The 22492-nt window shown below is 51.8% G+C and overlaps 1 protein-coding gene across 1 annotated transcript in view; it reads left to right on the forward strand.

Moving 5' to 3' along the window:
* UNC13A (unc-13 homolog A) overlaps window positions 1-22492 on the forward strand; it is a gene marked incomplete at both ends in the record, with an annotated part of 57305 nt that overhangs the window by 30849 nt on the left and 3964 nt on the right. Inside the window, 22 exons of the mRNA XM_079701514.1 lie at window positions 216-385; window positions 1351-1466; window positions 2781-2944; window positions 3315-3465; window positions 3776-3844; window positions 4165-4254; window positions 4483-4617; window positions 6189-6322; window positions 7459-7544; window positions 7738-7864; window positions 8523-8619; window positions 8999-9142; window positions 10029-10112; window positions 10694-10771; window positions 11027-11115; window positions 11557-11709; window positions 12681-12804; window positions 15163-15201; window positions 16335-16364; window positions 17760-17816; window positions 18198-18278; window positions 19179-19326. Coding sequence (XP_079557640.1) covers window positions 216-385; window positions 1351-1466; window positions 2781-2944; window positions 3315-3465; window positions 3776-3844; window positions 4165-4254; window positions 4483-4617; window positions 6189-6322; window positions 7459-7544; window positions 7738-7864; window positions 8523-8619; window positions 8999-9142; window positions 10029-10112; window positions 10694-10771; window positions 11027-11115; window positions 11557-11709; window positions 12681-12804; window positions 15163-15201; window positions 16335-16364; window positions 17760-17816; window positions 18198-18278; window positions 19179-19326 — 2366 coding nt within the window. The remainder of the gene's footprint in view (window positions 1-215; window positions 386-1350; window positions 1467-2780; window positions 2945-3314; window positions 3466-3775; window positions 3845-4164; window positions 4255-4482; window positions 4618-6188; window positions 6323-7458; window positions 7545-7737; window positions 7865-8522; window positions 8620-8998; window positions 9143-10028; window positions 10113-10693; window positions 10772-11026; window positions 11116-11556; window positions 11710-12680; window positions 12805-15162; window positions 15202-16334; window positions 16365-17759; window positions 17817-18197; window positions 18279-19178; window positions 19327-22492) is intronic.

A 22492-nucleotide genomic window follows, 5' to 3' on the forward strand; every position in this document is an offset into this window, starting at 1 on the left:
TTCAAACACCTGCCCTGGGACTTCCCTGGTGGTCCAGTGGTTAAGACTCCATGCTCCCAATGCAGGGGGCCCGGGTTCCATCCCTGGTCAGGGAACTAGATCCCGCATGTGACACCTAAAGATCCCGCACACAGCAAAGAAGATCCTGCATGCCGCAACCCGGCACAGACCAAAAAAAAAAGCCCCCTGCCCCAACCTCTTCTTCCCCCCTGCAGTGAATGTCATAACTCCTCGGACCGAATCAAGGTGCGTGTCTGGGATGAGGACGATGACATCAAATCTCGCGTGAAGCAGCGGTTCAAGAGGGAATCCGATGACTTCCTGGGGCAGACGATCATCGAGGTGCGGACACTCAGTGGCGAGATGGACGTGTGGTACAACCTGGGTGAGCAAGGGTGGGGTTCTGCAGGGGAGAGGGGAGGGGGTCCAGGGGAGCCAACCAAAGTGGGGAGCCCAGCTGGAGGGGAGAGACAGTGTCAGCAGGAGTTAATCTAGAAGCCCAGTCTAACAGAGGAGGCAGAGTCTGTGAGCCCAGTCTGATGGGGCCAGGAAGCACCAGGCTGAGACGGTGAGCAGAACCCAGGACTCTCTTATTTCGGTGTGGGAGAGTGAGGGAGGGACAGACTCTCCATATCTCATTCTGATGGGGAAGGCAGGAAGCAAGACCTGAGGATCCTAGTGTAAGGAGAGAGGCACAGACGCAGGAATCTAACCTAAGAAAGGAGATTGAACTTTGAGAATCCAGTCTAAGGGAAGAGGTAGAGTTTGGGATTCCTAATCTGAGAGGGGAGCTACAGACCCAAGAGCCCCATCTAAGAATGATGAGTAGAATCTGTGAGCCCAGTCTGAGGGCAGAGGAAGAACCCAGTCTGAGAGGGGTGAGCAGAGTCTAGAAACTTCTTAGCTTGGTTAGAGGAAATCTAGATATCCTATTCTGATGAGGGAAGCAGGAAGCAAGACGTGGGGATCCTAGTCTGAGGAAAGAGGCACAGACCCAGGAATCCTGTCTAAGAAGATGAGTAGACTCCGCGGACCTTGATTTGATGGGGGTGGCAGAGTCTGGGAGCACAGCCTGGGGAAGAAGCGAGGCTCCTAGTCTAAAGAGGGAGATGCAGACCAAGGAAATTAATCTGAGTGAGGAAGCAAGATCTGGGATCCTAGTGAGATGGGAGAGACAGGGCCTAAGAATTCTAGTCTAATGGGGGAGACACAAGTCTAGGAAGCCAATCTGAGGAGAAACACCCAGGCCTTAATTCAGGGAGTCTGACAGGGCTGCAGTTACGCATATATTAAAATAGTCCAGGGCTATATTGGGAAGTTCTGACACTGCCATCCCTTTCCGCCCTGCAGACAAGCGGACTGACAAATCTGCTGTGTCGGGTGCCATCCGGCTACACATCAGTGTGGAGATCAAAGGCGAGGAGAAGGTGGCCCCCTACCATGTCCAGTATACCTGTTTGCATGAGGTGAGGCCCACTGCTCCACCCTGCATTTGAAGTTCACCTTTGTCTCCCATGTTACCTCCACTCACCATTCCTGCCTGCCTACCTCCTCCTTCCTCTTTCTGACCACACCATTCGCATTCCCCTGGGCCTCTGAGACTGTCCCCTATGTCATTCTCTGTGCTCAGAAAACTCCTCCCTGTCAATCAGTGTCCAGCTTCAGGGCCCCCTCCTCTAGAAGCCCTCCGTGACCTCCAGGCAGACTCTCACTACAGAGATCCAGGTCTTCCAACTGTCCCAGTCCTGAACACTCGGGGTTAGGTTTTTGTGTGCCTGGGTTTGTCTCTTCCAGCTACCTAGGGGTTCCTGGAGAGAACTCAGTATGTTGAATGAATAAATGATTGGATGAATGAGTATTGAGCAAATAAAGAATGGGTGGAAAGATGAAAGGATGGATGGATGGATGTGTGCTTGATCTATTGGAAGTACAGATGAGTTGGATGCATGAATTGGGGATAGTTGGATAGATGGATGGGTGAATAGATGGATGGACAGATAGGTGAAGGATGGAAGGATGGATGGATGGATAAATTGATGGGTGGATAGACAGGTGATGGATGGATGGTTGAATGGGTTGATAAATTAGATGGACAGATTAAGCTGTGGGTAGGAGATGGGATAGATGGGCATGTGGTTGAATTACTAGACAGAAGGATGAGTGGATAGGTGAATTTGGGGGTAGTTGGTATGGTGGGTAGGTAGGTTGGTGGATAGATGGATGGATAGAAGAAAGGGTGGGTGGATGTTTGTATAGTTGAACCATCCACAGATGTATGGATGGGAGAATTTTGGAGTAATAGGATAGGTGGATGGATGAGTAGATGCATGGACAGATGGATGATGGATGGGTGGATTGATGGTTGATTGGATAGAAGGATGAATTATTGGATGGACAGGTGAAGTTGCAGGTAAATGTATGGGATGGATGGATGTGTGGTTGAGTTACTGAAAGAATGGATAAAGTGAACAGGTGGATTTTTGGGTAGTTGGATTGATGGGTAAGGGAGTAGATGGTTAGAGGGATGGGTGGGTAGATGGGTGGATGGACAGATGGACGGATGGATGGGTGTGTAGTTGAACTATTGGGAGGATGGATGAGGGATAGCTGAAATTTGAGGTACTTGGATGGATGGATGGGTGGTGGACAGCTGAAAGGGTAGATGAATGAATTAATGAATAAACAGATAGATGGATGATGTAAGCTGCCCTATACTTGGGATCTCTGACCCCCAGTGTCCCCTTGCACTCTCTATGACACCTTCTCCCTTGTGGTGGCAGAACCTGTTCCACTTCGTGACAGACGTGCAGAACAACGGGGTTGTGAAGATCCCAGATGCCAAGGGTGACGACGCCTGGAAGGTTTACTATGATGAGACAGCCCAGGAGATTGTGGACGAGTTTGCCATGCGCTATGGCGTCGAGTCCATCTACCAAGCCATGACGTAAGGCTTCAGGCTGTGGTGGACATGAGGATGAGGTGCAGGAAACTGGGGGGAGGGGTGGTTACCAAGTGGACACTGGCAAATCTGGGGTGGAAGGGATTCTTTGGAGGAGGAGCCAGAGAGGAAGTGAGTGTGGTGGGGGTTATGTAATTTCCCTGGAGGTTAGACAAGTGCCATTGCTAGGGGCTAGAGTGACAAGGATGAGAGCTGGAGATAAGAGGCAGAGATAGGGCAATTCAGAGAGGAGACAGACTCAGAGGACAGAATCAAGCAGAGGAAAAGGAGACAGTTTGGGGGCTTGTGAGGGCTGTCTTAGAGGCATTCTGGGAGCTGGACACCAGACCCAGTGCTTCCCATTCCCTCCTACCAGCCACTTTGCCTGCCTCTCCTCCAAGTACATGTGTCCTGGGGTGCCTGCCGTCATGAGCACCCTGCTTGCCAACATCAACGCCTATTACGCGCACACCACCGCCTCCACCAACGTGTCTGCCTCTGACCGCTTCGCAGCCTCCAACTTTGGGGTCAGTCCCAGGGGCAGGGGCCTGGAGATGAGGGAGAGCTTGACTCTGTGCTGTTCACACCTCGTGTGATTTCCAGATCCCCAGTCTGGACCTGACTTGCTGTGTGACACTGCACTAGTCACTTCCCCTCTCTGAGCCTCATTTTACCCCTCTGTTGAATGGATGTTATGAGGGGTCAGTTCAACAACGGATGGGGTACACTTAACGTATAGCAACCACTTAGCCAATGTGGCAGCCACCTTTAGTTGCTACACTTGATCCCCAAGTCCCTGCTTTCATCCAGCCTTCTCCTCCTCCTCTGCCTCCTCAGAAAGAACGCTTTGTGAAGCTCCTGGACCAGCTGCATAACTCCTTGCGGATTGACCTCTCCATGTATCGGGTGAGAAGAGCATGCATGATGGTTTGCTCACTCCATGCATGTGTGTGCCTGGAGGGGACAGCTGCCAGCAGGCGTGCACATGGGAGGACCCATCTTAACACGTAGAATGTGTTCCTCTGACACATGTACACATATGTGGGCAGCACCTGCCCAAAAAGTTTGGTGCATCCAAGCAGACAACCCCAGTTACTTCAAGGTGTTCTCAGTGACCCCTAACACACCTCCTGAAACTTGGAGGCTCTTGTGTCTCCCCTAAAACACTGTCTCCCATCATCCCCCGGCCTTCTTCCATAACCCAACCTCTCTTCTCCCTTCTATAGAATAACTTCCCAGCCAGCAGCCCAGAGAGACTCCAGGACCTCAAATCCACGGTGGATCTTCTCACCAGCATCACCTTCTTTCGGATGAAGGTTGGTAAGGGGACCCAGTTCCATTAGCTCTCCAAGGAGTATATACTCCGGGTCTGTTAGCTCCTAAATGAGTAACATTTCTCCTGGAAAGCAGTGCCCTTTCTCAATGACCCTCTGCTTTCACATTGCTACAACATTTCCTTAAAACCAGCTCCACTTGTAGCCACTTCCTGGGTACCTCCTGTCCCAACTGTGTACACCCATGCATATCTCACTTCCTCCTGCCAGGTGCAAGAACTGCAGAGCCCACCCCGAGCCAGCCAGGTGGTGAAGGACTGTGTGAAAGCCTGCCTCAACTCCACTTATGAATACATCTTCAACAATTGTCATGAACTCTACAGTCGAGAGTACCAGACTGACCCGGTGAGGACCCCAGATGAGGCAGAAGGGACTAGGGGACTCCAACCAGACCCTAGTCCAAGTCCCACATCTGCCCCTTCCCAAGTGATTTAACCATTCTGGGCCTCAGTATCTCCCTCTGTAAAATGGGGTCATAAACCCACATCTCAGGATTAAGGAGGAGATTCAATGAGATACAAGCTTCAGATGAAACATAGTTAAGTGCTTAGCACCTGGTACACAGTAGGAGCTCAATAAATTTGGTTTTAGTTAAACTTAGTTGAGTCCGGCATAATACAATGTGCCTAGAATAGAGTCCCAGTTCAATAAATATTGAGTTGAATTGAATTTCTTCAGTTCAGTCTTGAACTCAATTTATTTGAGATCTTTCAACACGTTGTTTACATATATAATGTCCCAGGATTGTCAGTAAGGTTTCCAGGAGCTTATACTCTATTAGGAGGGAAAAATGTATAAATTGGGAATTTACAACCCGGGGTGATTAGCACTGGGATGGAGGAAGTGCAAGAGGCTGTGGGAGCTGAGCCCCTTCCTCAGCTTGGGCTTCAGATAGGGGATAACACATAAGCTGAACTCAGTTCAATTTTATTTCATTCTGTTCATTTATATTCAGTTGAGTTGAAATCAAATTACTCTTAACTGAACTGGGTTGAGATGAAGTAGATTAAACTGGGCTGGGTTTAGTTCAACTATGATCAGTTTAGATCTATTTATTTCTGTTTGCTTGACTTCAGTTAAAATTGCTCTAGGCTAATTAGTGAGCATCACTGAGTTGGACTGAGTTGACTTTAACTGAGTAAAAATGTATTCATCTCCATTCAGTTTACTTGAATTGAAATTGTTCTTGACTGGGTTGAGTTGGCTTGAGTTAGGATGAGCTAGGTTGTTGGATTAGGTACCGTTGAGTTCAACTGAGTTTGGTTGAGTTGGACTTATTTCAGTTGAGTTTAACTACTTTCATTTCCATTGATTAATATCTAAAGCTGGATTAAGGTGGCCTGAGTATGTTAGGTTGAGATAAGTAGGTGGAGTTGGATTGGGTTGACTTGGGTTGAGATGAATTAGATTACGTTGGGTTGGGTTGAGTTCAAGGTGATTTATTTCCGTTATTTTGATTTAGATTGATCTTGATCTTGAACAAGTTGATTAGGTTCAATCCAATTGGGTTCATTTGAGTTTAATTCAATCCAGTTAAGTTTAATTCCACTAACTCAGTGTAATTGTTCCAGTTCCACTGAATTAACTCTGGAAACTGCCATCTGTTAAGCTAAGTGGTCCTGATTTGCATTCATTTCAGTTCTGTTTGGTTTAGCGCGCTTGAGTTTGTTCAACTAAATTCAGTTCCATTCAGTTTTATGAGTTGAGCCTAATTAAGCTTCGTTGAGCTGTGCGGACATGAGCTCTGTTGGGGCCAGTGTATGTGAGTTTAGTTCCTTTTCATGCAGACCTCACACCCGAAACTTACATATGTTAATGGGGCCCTTCCTCACTAACTTCCTGGCCCTCAATAATGAAATGTCTGAGCTCCCCACCCCTGGATCCTTTGTGGCCAACATCCCTACTGTTCTTTCCAGGCCAAGAAGGGGGAAGTTCCCCCAGAGGAACAGGGCCCCAGCATCAAGAACCTCGACTTCTGGTCCAAGCTGATCACTCTCATAGTGTCCATCATTGAGGAAGACAAGAATTCCTACACTCCCTGCCTCAACCAGTGAGTTCTGTGTCTGTGCAGTTAATTGTCTGGAGGTCGTCATGAATGTGTGTCACAGTTTTGTGCCTTGTGTGTAAAGGCAATCGTATCTAATTACATATGAAATGTTGTATATGTGGGGGCAGTTGTGGATGTGCTTGTGCATGGATGAAATATGGCATAATTTGCAAACAAACAAAATTGTGTGCATGTACACAATCACTGGTCTAATCAGACATGTATTTTGTATGCGTTGATTTGTGTAACTGTGCACATATGTATGTAATTTTATATGTGTCTGTAGGTTCATAAATAACAATAGATCGTGTTGTCCAAGTATTTACTATGTTAGATACTCTACTAAATGTTTTGCATGTACATCACACTATCTCTTACATGTGTGTATATAGTTTTGTGTATAGTTGTGGTTTATGGATTTAATTGTTATTTGTGTACAATTGTGGAATGTACTTTAATGTGCAATGTTGTGTATTGTGTAATTGTGTGAATGTGTGCACACTTTTGGTTTGTGGCTTTACATGTTTGTAGAATTTTCGCCTGTGTTAGCTGAATGAGCTATTGTGTTTTACTGCTCCCTGAGGTGAGCGCTAGAAAGGCTCCTGTCTCTGGGGTGCCAGCATCTCTTGGTTACTTAGATATTGAGTTAAGATGAGGGATTTTGGATGGATGGACCAAATGATGGATGGATGAATGGATGGATGGACAGAGGAATGGAGATGGATGGATGAATAGATGGATGGATGGATGGACAGGTGGATGAATAGCTGGATGGATGGACAGATTAATAAGTGGATGGATGTATAGATCAGTGGAAGGAGGGGTGGGTGGATAAAGGAATGAATGCAAGGATGGATGGAGAGATGGACAGATGGGTGAATAGACAGATGGGTGGGTGAATGGATAGGTAGATAGATGGATGAATGGGTTAATGAGTGAATGGAGGGATGGGTAGGTGGAGGCTCAGAGAGAAGCAGGGCCCCAGTGCAGAGTCACTCAGCAAGTCAGTAGCTATGGATGAACTTGAATCCAGATCCCTTGCCTGTCCCACACTACCCTCTGGGGCTGGGAAGGCCAAAGCCTCCTAGGCCATCTGGCTTCTGTCTGCCAAGCTTTCATACTTTCATGGCCTTCACCAGGTTTCCCCAGGAATTGAACGTGGGTAAAATCAGCGCTGAAGTGATGTGGAATCTGTTTGCCCAGGATATGAAGTATGCAATGGAGGGTGAGTCCTCCCACCCCTGTATCTCCCAGCCTGGCTACAGCAGGTAGCTGTGCCTCAGTGTCCCCTCTAAGGCTGTGAGTGCCCTGGACCCTCATACCTGAGGTCAGACATCAGTGATGGCCAGAGTGGGCACTACCAATACAGAGAGTGGCAGACCCTCCCGGCTAAGCTGCCCCCTTGCTTCCCCCACCAGAGCACGATAAGCATCGCCTATGCAAGAGTGCTGATTACATGAACCTCCACTTCAAGGTCAAATGGCTCTACAATGAGTATGTGACAGAGCTTCCTGCTTTTAAGGACCGAGTGCCTGAGTATCCTGCGTAAGTCCTGTGCCCTGAGCCCAAGCCAGAACTGTAGCGCTGACAGCTAGACTGAGGTCCAGGGTGGGAAGGTTGACCTCCTCAGAGTTCCCTGGGCATCAGGGGCACAGGTGGGGTACAAACCCAGTGCTCTCTGTTTTCAGTCATTGGACTATGGACAATTAATGGTCACAAGTATCAGGAACCGTGCTGAGCAGTCCCACTTGTCTTTTCTCATTTAATCCTTTCACCAATTCTACGAGATGGGAGTGTTGTCATTCCCACTTTGTGGATCAGGAAATAGAGGATAAAATGCTGAAGGATTTGCCCAAGGTGATGTCTAATTAGTGACGGAGCCGGGATTCGAACTCAGGATGTCTGACTCTCGGGCTTTGTTGGAGAATAGGATGATGGTTACCATTTACCAAGGACCTACTGTGTGCTGTATCAGGATTTCAGAGAATAAACCCACTTGCCCAGGGGCAGTTTATCAACCAGGATTTCCACACGTCTGGGCCTTGCTCTGACAATAGTCACATCCTTCATTTCAAGGATGAAGCAGCCAAGGCCTCATGCAGGAGGGGAGCTGGGGAGTGGCCACCCAGGCCATAGCGTGAGTTTGAGCAGAGGGTTAGGGGGACAAGAGACGGCAGGGCCCCATCCTGTCTCTCCATTCCAGGTGGTTTGAGCCCTTCGTCATCCAGTGGCTGGACGAGAATGAGGAAGTGTCCCGGGATTTCTTGCATGGAGCCCTGGAGCGAGACAAGAAGGACGGGGTAAGAAGGCTGATCCACCACCAAGGTCCCAGTCTGCTCACGGTGGCCTCACTACTTCTGGGGTCCATTGGGATCCAATTTGGGGGCAAAAAATGCCCTTCGGTTGAGGCCAGTCTCTGAAAGGTGCCAGCCATGTTTGTCTTGTTCACAGTGTTGACTGTCTTTTGTTCATCCAACAAACAAATGATGGTTTATCAAGCCCGACCCCTCCCCGCTGTGTACACCTCTAAGTCTTGGCTCTAAGTTCGCCGTGCACACTGTCCATCTCATTATCATCCCAGGGCATTGTGGCTCTCTCTGTGGAGAGCAAGAGGGTTGGGCTCTGGGAACTGCCTGGCTCTGACCTCTCTCCTCCCTCCTGCCCTCCTTCCCAATGCAGTTCCAACAGACTTCAGAGCATGCCCTGTTCTCTTGCTCCGTGGTGGATGTCTTCTCCCAGCTCAATCAGAGCTTTGAGATCATCAAGAAACTTGAGTGTCCTGACCCCCAGATCGTGGGGCACTACATGAGACGCTTTGCCAAGGTTCGGGAGTGTGGATGGGGTCCAGGTGGGGGATGGAACAGGGTCAAAGTTGGGGTTGGAGTTGAGGTTAGGATTGAGGTCAGAGTCAGGATTGATATTGAGGTTGGGACTGAGGTCAAGGTTGGGGTTGGTGCTATCACTTGTATTAAGGTAGGGGTTGAGGTCAGTGTTGGAGTTGGTCATGCCATAGTGATTGGAATTGTGGGTGAAGTTTGAGGTTGGGATTGGAGGTTGTGGTTTGGGTTGAGGATAGGGCTGGTGATATCATTGGGATTGGAGTTGAGGTTGGGAATCAGGGTTTGGGCTGAGGTTGAGTTTGAGGTTGGGATTGAGGTCAGGGTTGTGGTTAAAGCTGGAGTTGAATTTGGAGCTGGGGTCAGGCTTAGAGATGGGGTTGAGGTTGGGGTTAGTTTTAGGGTTACTATTAGGACTGAGATTCAATTGGGCATTGAGGTTGGAGTGAATGTTAGGATTTATGGAGAATGTGGGTGGGTGTTGGGGCGAGTTTGAAGGTTGGAACCATTGGCCTGGGGTTGAGGTTCAGATGGGTTGACTTTAACCTGGGGTCAAGTTGAGGATCGCAGATAGGAATTGGGATTCCATTTGGGACTGAGTTATGCTTGTGTTTGGGGCTGGGTTAATGTGATTGTTGGTTGCTCTTGAGCCCAGCTTAAAAAAGAGCTGGGTCTATGTAAAATAATCATCTTCATCTGGTGGTGTCTCCCTTTGGCCATGATGGTCATCCTGGGTGGAGAATTCACCCAGCCCAGTGGTCCATCTTAGGTGCTAGTAGGAGTTCGGGTTCATCCCTGGTCTCACTAGTGGCTCTTGATGGGCCCATCCAAGCCCAGCCCCTTGTCTGACCCACCCTCTCTGTCCCCACCAGACCATCAGTAATGTGCTCCTCCAGTATGCGGACATCATCTCCAAGGACTTCGCCTCCTACTGCTCCAAGGAGAAGGAGAAAGTGGTGACCTGCGGGGATCCCTGTCCTGTTTCCCCCTAACCCCATTCCATACCCCCAGAGGTCCATCCTTCCCTGGGCCCTGATACCTGTGTCTGCATGTGTGTCCAACTGTGTGTGTCTTTGTGTCAGACTATGTGAGTCTGGGGGTATCTGGAGGTGAGGGGATGTGCCTTCATGTCATTGTCTGGTTGTTGTGAATGAAGCCTTCAGGGTGTATGCTTCGGGGTGTAAGCTCAAAACTTTGAGCTTACAAAGTTTTGAGCCCATGTAGAAGAATACTGGTATGTGACAAGAACTCCCCTTCCTGCTACTCCCAGAGGTCCAGCCCCTCTCCTGGACCCACCAGGTTCAGCCCACCCCGGGGGAGTCCTCCTTCCCCCTGTTGGTCCCCAGAGACACACCCCCCCAACACTCCCAGAAATCTGATCCCAAATGCTGACTTCCATTCTCAGATGACCCTATGGGACCCCAGCTTCCTCCAGACCCAGACCCTGTAACCATCTGAGGTCCCTGGCAGTGTGGGGGAGGGGAGGCTCTGGGGAGAGGTCCTGAGCACTGACTCCCTGTTCTGTCCCCATCCCTAGCCCTGCATCCTCATGAACAACACTCAGCAGCTGCGAGTTCAGCTAGAGAAGATGTTCGAAGCCATGGGAGGAAAGGAGGTGAGGCAGGGCCCCCGTGGGGTCATCATCATCCCCGTGTCCCTGCAGGCCCCAGAGCTTGTACCTGATGAATTCCACTTCAGCTACTCCATCAAACCCAAACAAGCGGCTTAACTGTCTGGGCCTCAGTTTCCTCTCCAGCCCCTTGGTATCCCTTTCCCTGGATTGGATCCCTTTCCCTGGGTTGGATGGGAAAATGCCCCATCCATGTGGATGCCCTATAAACCTGACCTGATGTCCCTTCTCCCTCCTCAGCTGGATGCTGAGGCCAGTGACATCTTGAAGGAGCTACAGGTGAAACTCAACAACGTCTTGGATGAGCTCAGCCGGGTGTTTGCTAACAGGTGGGGGCATCTCCAGGGCTGGGAGCAGAAGGGAGGGGACAGCTCTCAGACCTCTGAGCCTGCGGCATCTGGAGACTCAGCAGATGTAGTGGTGAAGATCTCAGGCTAGGAGTTAGGTGAAGTTGAGTTCAATGCAGGCTTCACTGCTTACTAGCTGTGTGGCCTTGGGTGTGTTGCTTAACCTCTCTGAATCTTAGTTTACCCATCTGTAAAGTGGAGATGATGATAACAATAGTACCTGAGTAGGACTGTGTGATGAAATAAACAACACAGGTAAATATCTTAGTCTGATGTCCATTTCTGCTATTAAATCCCACCCTGGCTGTTATATGCCATGGCTCCCTGATGCTGGTGATAAAAGGTCCACAGATCAGCCTCATCCTGCCTTTCTTCCAGAGGCCAGGAGAGTCTGATCTGAGCTCCCCCTCTCTGTGTTCCCAGCTTCCAGCCACACATTGAAGATTGTGTCAAGCAGATGGGTGACATCCTTAGCCAGGTGAAAGGCACAGGCAATGTGCCAGCCAGTGCCTGCAGCAGTGTGGCCCAGGATGCCGACAATGTACTGCAACCCATCATGGACCTGCTGGACAGCAAGTGAGCCAGGCTAGGTGGACTGAGTCCACCAGGGAGGGCTCCAGGGTCGGGCCTCAGAAACCTGGGGGCTGGCCTGGAAAGGACACTCAGGGCATGTTTGCTGGGTGATGGTTTGGATGGGTGGGTGAGTGGAGGCATGAAGGGATGAAAAAATGGGTGGGTTAATGATTGGAAGGGTTAGTGGGTAAGTATTTGTATGGATGAATGGATGGTAAATGACATGAGGGATGGGTGGGCAGATGGATGTGTAGATTAAAAGATAAATGCTTAGAAACCTAGATGGAGGGTATATGGGTAAAAGGATGGTTGGATAGATGAATGGATGGATGGAGAGTTGGGTAAATATTTGGATGGATGAATAACTGTTTGGAGGATGGGTGGGAGGACGGAAGAAAGGAAAGAAGGAAGGTAGGGAAAAGTGATGGAGGAAGAATTAAAGAAGGTTGCCGTAAGGATGGTTTGGTGGATGGGTGGGTCACTTGTTGGAAGGATCATGGTGGATTGCCCTCTCTCAATCCCATACCGTCAATCATGAACTCTTTGTTGTTTTCCCTCTCATTCCCTTCCTCTCTCTTCTGAGCATGGCCTCAGCCCCCTCATAGTCCCTGGTCTCCAACCTTCCTATTCCAGATCATCCCCCACTATGTTCTTTCAAAGAGGAAAGTCTGACTGTGTCTCTTCTCTCTTAAGCACTCTCCCCACTGCCCTCATGCTAAGGCCCAGGCCTTCCTCCTAGACTTTGAGGCCCCTTCCAAGTCTAGCCCCTGCTCACCTGTCCAACCACCTTTCACTCTTCTCCCCATGCATCATGCATCATAGCCCCATCAGACCCCCCAGGGGTCCCTGTACAGGCTCTGTGCCCTCTTGCGTGTCCATGGAATGCCTTCCCACCTTGCCCATGTATTGAGGGGAAGGGGCTGCTCAGGTTAGGTCCATCTGGGCACTCTCTCAGGCCTGTCCCTTGCCCCCAGCCTGACTCTCTTTGCCAAAATCTGTGAGAAGACGGTGCTGAAGCGGGTGCTGAAGGAGTTATGGAAGCTGGTCATGAACACCATGGAGAAGACCATCGTCCTGCCACCCCTCACTGACCAGACGGTGAGGCCCACAGGGGGCCAGAGGGGACACCTGGGCTTCCTCCTCTTTGGGAGCCTAGAGAGCTTGGCATCAAAGGCATTGGGGGCTTAGAGGTCATCCAGGCACAAGGGCCATCTGAGGGTATAGAAGCCACCGGAGGTCAGTGGGGCCATTCAAAAATCAGAGAGGTCACACATGGGTCAAAAGTCATCAAAGAGGTCATTCAGGGGTCACTTAAAGGTCAAGTAAAGAGGTGTCTAGGGGACACGGGTCACATGTGGGTCACGAGATTATTCAAAGGTCAGAGATCACCCAGAAAACAGAGAGGTCAGCTTGGGGATCAAGGCCATCCGTGGGTTACAGAGGTTATAGGGGCCAGTGGGTTCATCAGGGGCCTTTGGAGGTCAATCAAGAGACAAGGAGAGGAGATACCCAGATTTCAAAGATCAGAGACCAATAGAACAGAGAGCTCCAGGAGGTCAACCAGAGGTTATGGAGAGCACCCAAGTTCGTAGAGGTCAAGCAGAGGTCAGTGGTCATCCAGAGACCAAGACCGTGCCTCTGGGACTCTTCTGGGAACAGCCCAGAGATGGTGATCTGCAGGGTTGGCAGGTGGGGGAGGGAGGGAGGGCGGCGGGGCGGGCCGCCTAGAGGCAGTGATGGTGGGGGAGGCTCCGGACATCCCGCTGCCTGCCCGTCTCCTCCGGGCTGCTGGGCTGGGCTGGGGCACGGGGTCCGGGGTCCGTCCCTCCTTCTCCGCCCCTTCCCTGGCCTCCCTGGAGACTCATGGTGACTTATTCCCCCCTCCCCCACCGCCCTGCCCCCATCACGGCTGACAGATGATCGTAAGTAGAGGCCCCTCTGTCCGTCTGTCTGTCCATCCGCTCTGTGTCTGGACTCGGCCCACCGCGTGGCTGCACCCCCCCACCCAGCGCCCCCTCCTCACCCAATGGCCCCCCATCCACTGTCCCACCTCCCGCCTAGATGTGCCTGTGTCTGTCTGGGGCGGGGCATGGGGAGGGGCAGGGCCTGGAGGGAGGGAGGCCACGCCCACCCCCAATTATAAGTACGAAGGAGGGGCATCCCACCTCCCAAAACCTGGGCCCAGCACCTTCACATCTGCCCACATCTTTTAGTTAGAATTCGCCCTTACTCCCATGCTCAGACACCACCAGGATATCTGGGTCCCCGAAGCTAGAAGGAAGTTCAAAGTCAATGGAGCTCCTCTGACCTCTCTTTTCAGCTCTGAACTGTTAGTAGCCACCCAAAATACAGGTCCTCACCACCCCGGTCTGTATAGCTGATCAGTGCAGACCCCACCACCAACCCTGCTCACCCCACTTCCACCACACATACTAACACACAAGAATCCCAGACACACACCCAGGCACCCAGGTGGGGGACGATGTTGTGACTCCTTGGTGTCAGGCAGACTTGGCATCAAATCTCAGCCCAGCCATTCTCTCTGTGACCTTGGGAAGTCACTTCACCTCCCAATCTCCATTTCCTTGTCTGGAAAAAGAGGTTAATTGTAGCAGCTCTCTGAGTGTTGTTGTGAGAACCAAATAGGATGATGCATTAAAGTGCTCAACTCAGTGACAGACTGAGGCAATGCTCACTAAATTAGAGCTAATATTATTGGTGGTGGTGGTAGTATGTAGACACATAGGAGGGCAGAGATCAGTTAAAACCACTTTAGAGTCCTCTTTTGCAGGCAAGACAAGGCTGTTACAAGATTTCACCTTGTCAAAAGTTTGCTAGTGCTCATCTCACTTCTTGTGGCTGCAGTGTGGGTCTTTGGCTGTAACTACGTGGTGGCAGCGTACCCAACTACAGACAATGCATTTGTGGGTAGAGAGCTAAGGGAATTCACATTTATTGAGGATTTTCTGTATTCCAGACCTCATAGCTGTTGTTTCAGCTCACCTTCATGACAACCCTTTGTGAGATGGATGTTATTATTCCCATTTTACAGATGAGGAAAGCTGAGGCTCAGACAGTCACTTGCTCAAAGCCACATAGTAAATATATGCCAGAGTCAGGATTCAAATTCAGGTCTGTCTGAATATAGAGCCTATTTGCTTTCCTGTTGACTCAAGAACCAAGACCCTCATATATACAGTAAATGTAAATGGATTTTATTTTGGCAGCAACTTCTCTCTCTCTGGCTCTTTCTCCTTCCTGTCTCTCTGACTCTCTTGCCCTTTTTAAGAGTCAGTCATTAAGGCACACACACAATCCCCCTGGCAACCCTGTTACCAGCCCTCTGTGCAGTGCAGATGCCCTTTACTTCCTGTCCCCATGAGTATGTGTTATCACTCTGGATTCCCATCCCACACAGCTTGCTAGGTTGATCACCTTGTGACATTGTCTCTGCAGGGCAACCTCTTGAGAAAACATGGCAAGGGATTAGAAAAGGTAATGAGGGCCTCGTCTGCACTGAGGTCCCAAGCTCTGGTGTCTGGGTGTGTGTGTGTATGTGTGTGTCCATTTGCATGGGCAGAAAGGCCAGCTGGGGGTCATGGGTAGGAGGACGGTGTCCTAACAAAAAACCAGAAGTCAGAGACAAAGTGATTCCCCAGGGACATGGCTTAGTGTGTGTGTGTGCGTGTTTGTGCGCAAACAGCTCCTGCCCTCTCATGACAATACCCAAAGGGCTTATCCCAGGCCTGGGCTCAGCTGAAATTCTGTGGCTTCAAGAAGGGCCCAGACACTGGACAACTGCCCTGGACTGAGACATGTTTTGTTTTGTTTTGTTTTGTTTATTCTAATGGGTGTTCGTTACAAGGAGATAGGAGCTGTGGCAACATGTGAACAGTTGCCCTTGCTGTGCAGTCATACATGAGCTATCATGCCTGTGTGCACACAAGTGGGGTCTCCACTTCATGAACATGGGTTGTAGGGCTTCCCAACTCACTCATCCAGCCCTTTGGGGAACACATGCAATATGTCAGGCACCATATACATGTATATACATCCCTGGGGGGGTGGAGAGTGCGTGGGTTTATGTGTGTAATTGTGCACATGCGTGCAAGTGTTTAGTAGTACACGTGTGTATTTTAGCTTGTGAATTCTGCACGTGTGTGTCTTCGTATGTTGATCTGGGGGTTTGTGTATGCATAAACTTTCTGCACACCCATGGATGTGCCTGGGTGTGTGTCTGTGTGTTGAGTGAACTGGTGATACCTGTTAGTACGCTTCTTTTAGAGTCAGGCCTGCTGGGGTAAGGTCTTGGGAGTTGGGGGAGGAGAGACTCTGAGCCTTCTCTTCTTTCCCCTCCCCAAGGCACCCCATCTTGGGGCAGGCTGACTGTGGGATTGGACACCTGTCCCCAGGTGATGGGCTGATTCTAGCCTCCTGACAGTCCAGAGTCTGGCCCCAGGTCCCCACCAGAGGACAAGGGAAGGTGCCTAGCTGGGGAGGGGGTCCAGCATTAGACCCAGAACCTGGGAGGGAGCTCGTGGGCTGTGCTTTGAGGGGGCAGGGAAGTCCCACTGTGTATCCTCTCAGCAGCCACCCGAACTCTGACCTTCGCCTGATTCTCTCCACAGGGCAGGGTGAAATTGCCAAGCCACTCAGATGTAAGACCAGCCTCTCCCTGTCTGTCTGGCTCCCACCCCAACCCCTACCTACCCACTACCCCACCCCGTACCTTCTTCCACCTCTGTGATCCGTGCCATCCGGGGGTGTACTGTGACCCTGTCTGTTGGTCTCTTCTTCCTTTGTCTGTCTGGCTTGCTCGTGAGGGGTGGTGCGGGGAGGGTGGCAGGTGGGGAGGAGGGTGCTGCAGGGGAAAGCAAGGTCCAGGCTGGGCTCCCGAGTAACTGTGCCTGTGACAGCCTTGGGGAATCACAGACAAGGAATAAGAAGAGTAGAGACAGCCAGGATGCTAATAATAATACCGGTAGTGGCAGGGTGACCAGATCCCACTGGCCAGCTTGGAAAAGCATCAACGTGATTCCAAACATCCCAGCTGTAAATGGCCCTCCTGCCTGTCTAGCCCTGCCTAGGGCCCCCAGACCACCCCAGGACCCAGTAATTCAGGACTCATAACTTCACTGATACTCAGCTCCCCCCACAGCTGTTATCCCCTAAGCTAGTGTAGGTGCCCCTATTAGCCAGGGGAGGAAACTGAGGCTCAGAAAGGGCCAAGGACATGCCTCAGGTCACCCAGCATAGTGATGGAGGAGGCAGGACATGTAGCTTCCAGGCCACGACCCCATCTCCCCTAACACTGCCCGTGACCTCGAAACCAAGTGATAAGAACCATGAACACTGAACAAAGACACGATTAGTCCCAGCTAAGCTGGGATATGATTTCCCCCATCAAGATGGGAAAACGGGGGGTCAGAGAGGTTAAATGACTTGCCCAGGGCCACATAGCAGAGCTGGGATTTGAACCCATGCCCACCCGGTTCATCGGAGCCATAACCAGGATGTCATATTGCTGATGTCTGTTTTGGGGAGGAGTGGGGGCGGGGTACTGAGGTGTGTGTTAAGGGGGAGGATTCTTCTTTAAAAGGTCAGATTAACAGGCCCCCCAGATTACTGGGGAAATTCTTCTACAGAGGGAATGGGCCCATGGTGGGTGGTGGTTTTCACTACACAGAGCCCATCCCATAGTTTTCTCAAGGCTCCATGACTTGGGGCTGGCAAGTCCCACCCATACCAGCAAACACCATCACAGCCTGCTCTCTGTTTTCTTCTCTGTCCCACAAACCTGGGGTCATGGTGGAGATGGCAGGATGGGTAGCACCCCACGGGACTGAGATTTCTGGAGACAAGGTCACCATCTCCTTCTCAGCCCTTCCTGGGGGGCTCCAGACCTCTGTCCCCAGGACACAACCATTGCCATGCCCAGAGCCTTTGGACAAGGACCAAGATGGCGTCCAGGGCTGGGGTGTCAGTGGCGGCTTGGACACTGGGCAGAAGGACCCCCCCACCCTCACCCGGGTTATGTCTTTTGTTACCTACAGGGAACCCAGATGATCTTCAATGCAGCCAAGGAGCTGGGTCAGCTATCTAAACTCAAGGTGAGGCCAGGGGTGGGGGCAGGAGATTGGGGTGGGAGGCTTCTTAGGGAAGAGATCCCAGAATAGTGGCATGCTTTGCAGGCTCAAAGGACAGAGACCCTACTCAGACTGGCTTAATCACAATGTATTTGCTCAGTGTATTGAAAAGAGGTACAAGGTTCAGCTTCAGATACAGCTTGATCAAGAATACAAACAATTTATTTGACAAATATTTATTGAGCACCTGCTGTGTGCCAGCCACATGCTAGGCACTGGGAACACAATGATGAAAAGACAGACCCACTATCCAACTCTTCAGAGTTTAGCAAGAATGAGACCCATAGGCAGATCCCCAAGGCAGAATTTGCTCTGCCCACCTGGACACTCTCTCCATCCATCCAGGACCACATGGTACGAGAAGAAGCCAAGAGCTTGACCCCGAAGCAGTGTGCAGTTGTTGAGCTGGCCCTGGACACTATCAAGGTGAGAGGCCACACCCCTGCCCATCCCAGATGGGACAGGCAGAGGGTGTGGCTGGTGTGGACATGGACCTAGGCTCAAACCCACCTTAATTCATTCCATTTATAAACACTTCCTGATGACCCTTCTATGTCAGCTCCAGGCTGGCTGATGGCAGGGACTTGAGGAGCCCCAGGCTGGATGTCAGCTGGATGTAGACATCCCCAGCCCTGTGGGGTAAGGACAGGGTAGAAGAAAAGATGGGAGAGCCCAGGGAGGGGGCAGTAAGGGCTTTCTGGATTAGAAGGCATGTGGGAGGTGGTGGGGTTTGAGGAATGCATAGAAATTCACAAGGCAAAGCAACAGCATTCTAGGCAGGGAACCAGTCAATGCAAGAACATGGAGACATGAAAGGGGCCGTGGTCTCCATGAAATAAAAAGCGTGAAAACTACTCTGAAGGAAATGTTTTGTTGAAATGGAGAATTACAGCACAACAGGGTTGGCAACACATTAAGTTGGGGTGGTTAAGGAAAACTCCTTGAAACCTTAATCAAAGAAAGATAGGGAGCCAGCCATGGCAAAATAGGGAGTGGGGGTGGGGCTCGGAGGGCCTTCCTGCCAGTGAGCATAGTAAGTGCAAAGGCCCTGAGGCAGGTATGTTCTAGGGAAGACTTTTGGAAAGAAGGCTGGGAGGGGTGCAGGGCATGGGTGTTATTCTGAGGGTGCTGGGAGCCCACAGGCGTGTTTGGGGCAGGGGTGGAGGTGAGGGAATAGCAGGACCTGGGTGTTCTGAAGATCTGCCCTGTCATGGCGTATCACAGCAGAGGGCAGCGGAGTGGGGGAGGGGGAGTTGGGGCTGCCCAGCCCGATGCGCGGGTAGGGGGTCCCGCCAGCCTTACCTCTCTCCACCCTGTTCCCCACAGCAATACTTCCATGCGGGTGGCGTGGGCCTCAAGAAAACCTTCCTGGAGAAGAGTCCAGACCTGCAGTCCCTGCGCTATGCCCTGTCCCTCTACACGCAGGCCACCGACCTGCTCATCAAGACATTCGTGCAGACGCAGTCGGCCCAGGGTAAGGAGCCACTGGTTAACGCGATGACAATCCCCGCCCGCAGGGGCAGCCGAGCCCCTTTGACTCACCTCCTCTGTGATGTCATGGGTCCGGGCCGAATTAACAGCTCCGGGGCGCACCTGAGCTCCATGGTGTCACCAGGCCAATGAGCGAGCTACAGCTCCTAGGGGCGGAACCTATGACGTCATTGGGCCAGGAGGGGATGACCTCTCCTGGGAAAATCCATGACGTCATGGGGTCAGGATGTGATTGAAAGTTGTGGGGCGGGATCTCTGACGGCCAGGAAGGGAGTGATTGACAGCTCTTAGGGGCGGGACCTCGACGCCCTGGTTCCAGGGAGTGGTTGACATCTCTGGGGGAGGGACCTGTGACGGTGTTGACTAAGGAGTGATTGACAGCTCTGGCAGGGGCGGGACCTCTGACGTCATGCGGCCAAGGAATGATTGGCAGCTCCCGGGGAGGGACCTCTGGGGGAATGGTTGAAAGTACCCCAGGGAGGGACCTCTGTACTGTCAGGGGCTAAGGAATGACAGCCCCAGAGATGGGAGGGACCCCGACCTGCAGGGGGCGGACGGAGAGGGAGTTCTCATTTCTCAAATTCTCTCTTTCTCTCTCTCTTCTCTTGCCTCTGTCTCCTGTCCCTCTCTGAGTTCGCACACAGCAGCTGGGGCTGGGGGACAGAACTCCAGGGTCCTAGTTCCCCTCCCTGGGGACCACCCTTTTCAAAATTGGCCCTAAGAGTGCAGACAAGGGAGAGAAGTTTGGCCGCTGACCCAGGTTTAGTTCCGGCAGTGGAAGAGGAGGCCGGGGTGAGGGGAGCTAAACCCCGTGGCCACAAGCGGCCCCCTTCCCCCTGAGTCAGCCCAGGGCCTAGGGCCCTCGGCTTCGTGCCCAGCCCACGCTGCTGCTGTTAGTGTCCCTGGTGTGCCCCCGGAGCAGGAGGCTGTCTGTCTGTCCGTCTGCAGCTGACGTTTCTCTCTCTCTTGTTTCTCCTCCCTCTTACTCGCCGCCCCCTCTCCGCGCCTACCCTGATCCCCGTCACGCACACTCGCCCTCCATCCTCGCCTCTCGCTCGCTCGTCTCTCCCCGCCCCACTCCTCCCTTCCCTCCTTTCTCCACCTCCCCACCGTGATTAGTCCATGGTGGAAAAGGGACTAGGTTTACCCTTAGTGAAGACATTTATCCTGAGAAGGGTACGTGCTTCCGCCGCCCACCCGCGCCCGGTGCCCGGTGCCTGCGCCCCTCCCGGCCCGGCTAGTAAAAGGCCCGTCCTTCCGTCTCCCAGGCCTGCGGGGCCCCGCCCAGGCCCGACTGGCTGCGAGGGGGCCGAGGCGGACAAGGGGGAAGGACGGCTTGCTGGTTCCACATGGGGAAGGAGAAGCGATTCGAGTCGCAATTCGTTTCTCCCTAGGTGCTTCTCTTAAACCAGATCCCGGGTCCCCCCAGACAGGCGCCTGCCCGGTTAAGAGCGGGCTCAGATTACAGCTCTGCCACTCCGTGGCTGGGCGCCTCTGGCAACAGGCTGCCTCCCTGAGCCTCAGGTTTCTCATCTGTAAAATGGGAGCAGTCAAGGACCCTAATTCATAGGATTATTTTTAGGATTAGATGAATTAAATTTAGCCCTGAGACTTTCCTGACAGGAAAGTTCCTGACGTGTACTAGCTGGCAACAATTGTTAGTTGTTTTATTATTGTTGTTTATATGATTATTATGATAATGATTATTATTATTATTGATGTCACTTTTCCGATCATAGAAAAACAACAGTTTTTAGGCTCTAACTCTGGGTCAGCCCTTGTGCCAAGCATTTCTCAGGGATTCACAAAAACGTTCCTCCTGGTCGCTCCACAGGGCGTCCATCATTCCATAGATGAGGAAGCTGAGTCTCAGAGGAGATTAAGCCCTTTGCCCAAGGAACCTTCCCCTGTAGGGGGTGTCCGGGACTTGGGGAGTGGGGATGGGGTTGGGGAAAGCACAGAGAAGCCCGCGAAAGGCCCTTCCCCTTGGAGCCAGCAAACCACGGGATGGGGGTGCCCAGCACTGCCCCCCTCCCCCTTCTTACTAGCTTTGGCCATGATCTGACCCCTCACCCCACCCACCACTGTCCGACTCTCCCCTGGCACCCCTCAGTCTGGCCCGGATTGAGCTTGCTGTGAAGCATCAGCCTGGGGGTGGCGGGTGAGGCTGAGCATGTGATTGGTTGGGGGAAGGGGGGCGGGAGCCTGAGATGACAAGGAAGGCAGCCTGGGGTGGGCAGCGAAGATGAGGGGGTGCAGGGTCTTCAGGCCCCTCTGCCCCCTGAGCCTTGGTCACTTTCCGCCCAGAGACAGGTAACCCGGTCAACCTTGGACTGACCCGTTCTCCTTCCCCACACCCACCCCTGCCTTTCCCCCTGTTCCTCCCCCCATGCATGGGGTGCTCCAGGTGTGGGGAGCTTCCTGAGGGGCAGGGGAGGGGACTGGTGGGGGTGCTGACGGTCACAGGTTCCCAGGCCCCACAGGATGCCCTTCCCAAAAGTCACAGAGGGAGGAATGGGGACAGAAGCTTTTAAACTGCTCCTTCAATGATCCCTATCAGAACGAATCAATCAGGATGCTTGTGGTGGCCAGAAACTGAAGCGTACCTTACCCTGACTCAGGAAGACTAGAGAATTTGTGAGCCTGTAACTGAAAGATTAGGAATTTATTTGGCATCAGTAATAGCTGGATCTAGTGTCTCCAACAATGCCATTGGTCATTGGTCTCTGTTGAGACCTTTGTGAGGTGGACTCTCCCCTCATTGGGTAGAGTCAGCCTTGCCAGCCTAACCAGAGAGAGACTCTTTCCTAAGAGTTACAGCAAAAGTCTCAGGGCCAATTTCTATTGGCCCAGCTTGGGTCACATGACCATCCCTGAGCCAATCACTGCGGCATGGCTGGAGAATGCTCTGATTGGGCAGCCGTGGTTCGTTTAGCCTTACCTGAAGTGTGAGATGGAGCCACAAGGTCTGAGGTGAGGTAGGGACATTTCTCAATGGAAACTTGAGATGGTCTATTGGAAAAGGAATGGCAGGGAAAATGAAAGCTTTCTCTACAAGCTGTCACTTCAGGAGAGCTGAGGATTCTGGGTCATGTTATCACAGTGTGTTTGAGGAGTAGTGAGGAAGTCTGTGAGGCTGGAGCCAACGT

This window comes from Hyperoodon ampullatus, assembly GCF_949752795.1.
Source record: "Hyperoodon ampullatus genome assembly, chromosome: 4".
Taxonomy (NCBI): Eukaryota; Metazoa; Chordata; class Mammalia; order Artiodactyla; family Ziphiidae; genus Hyperoodon; species Hyperoodon ampullatus.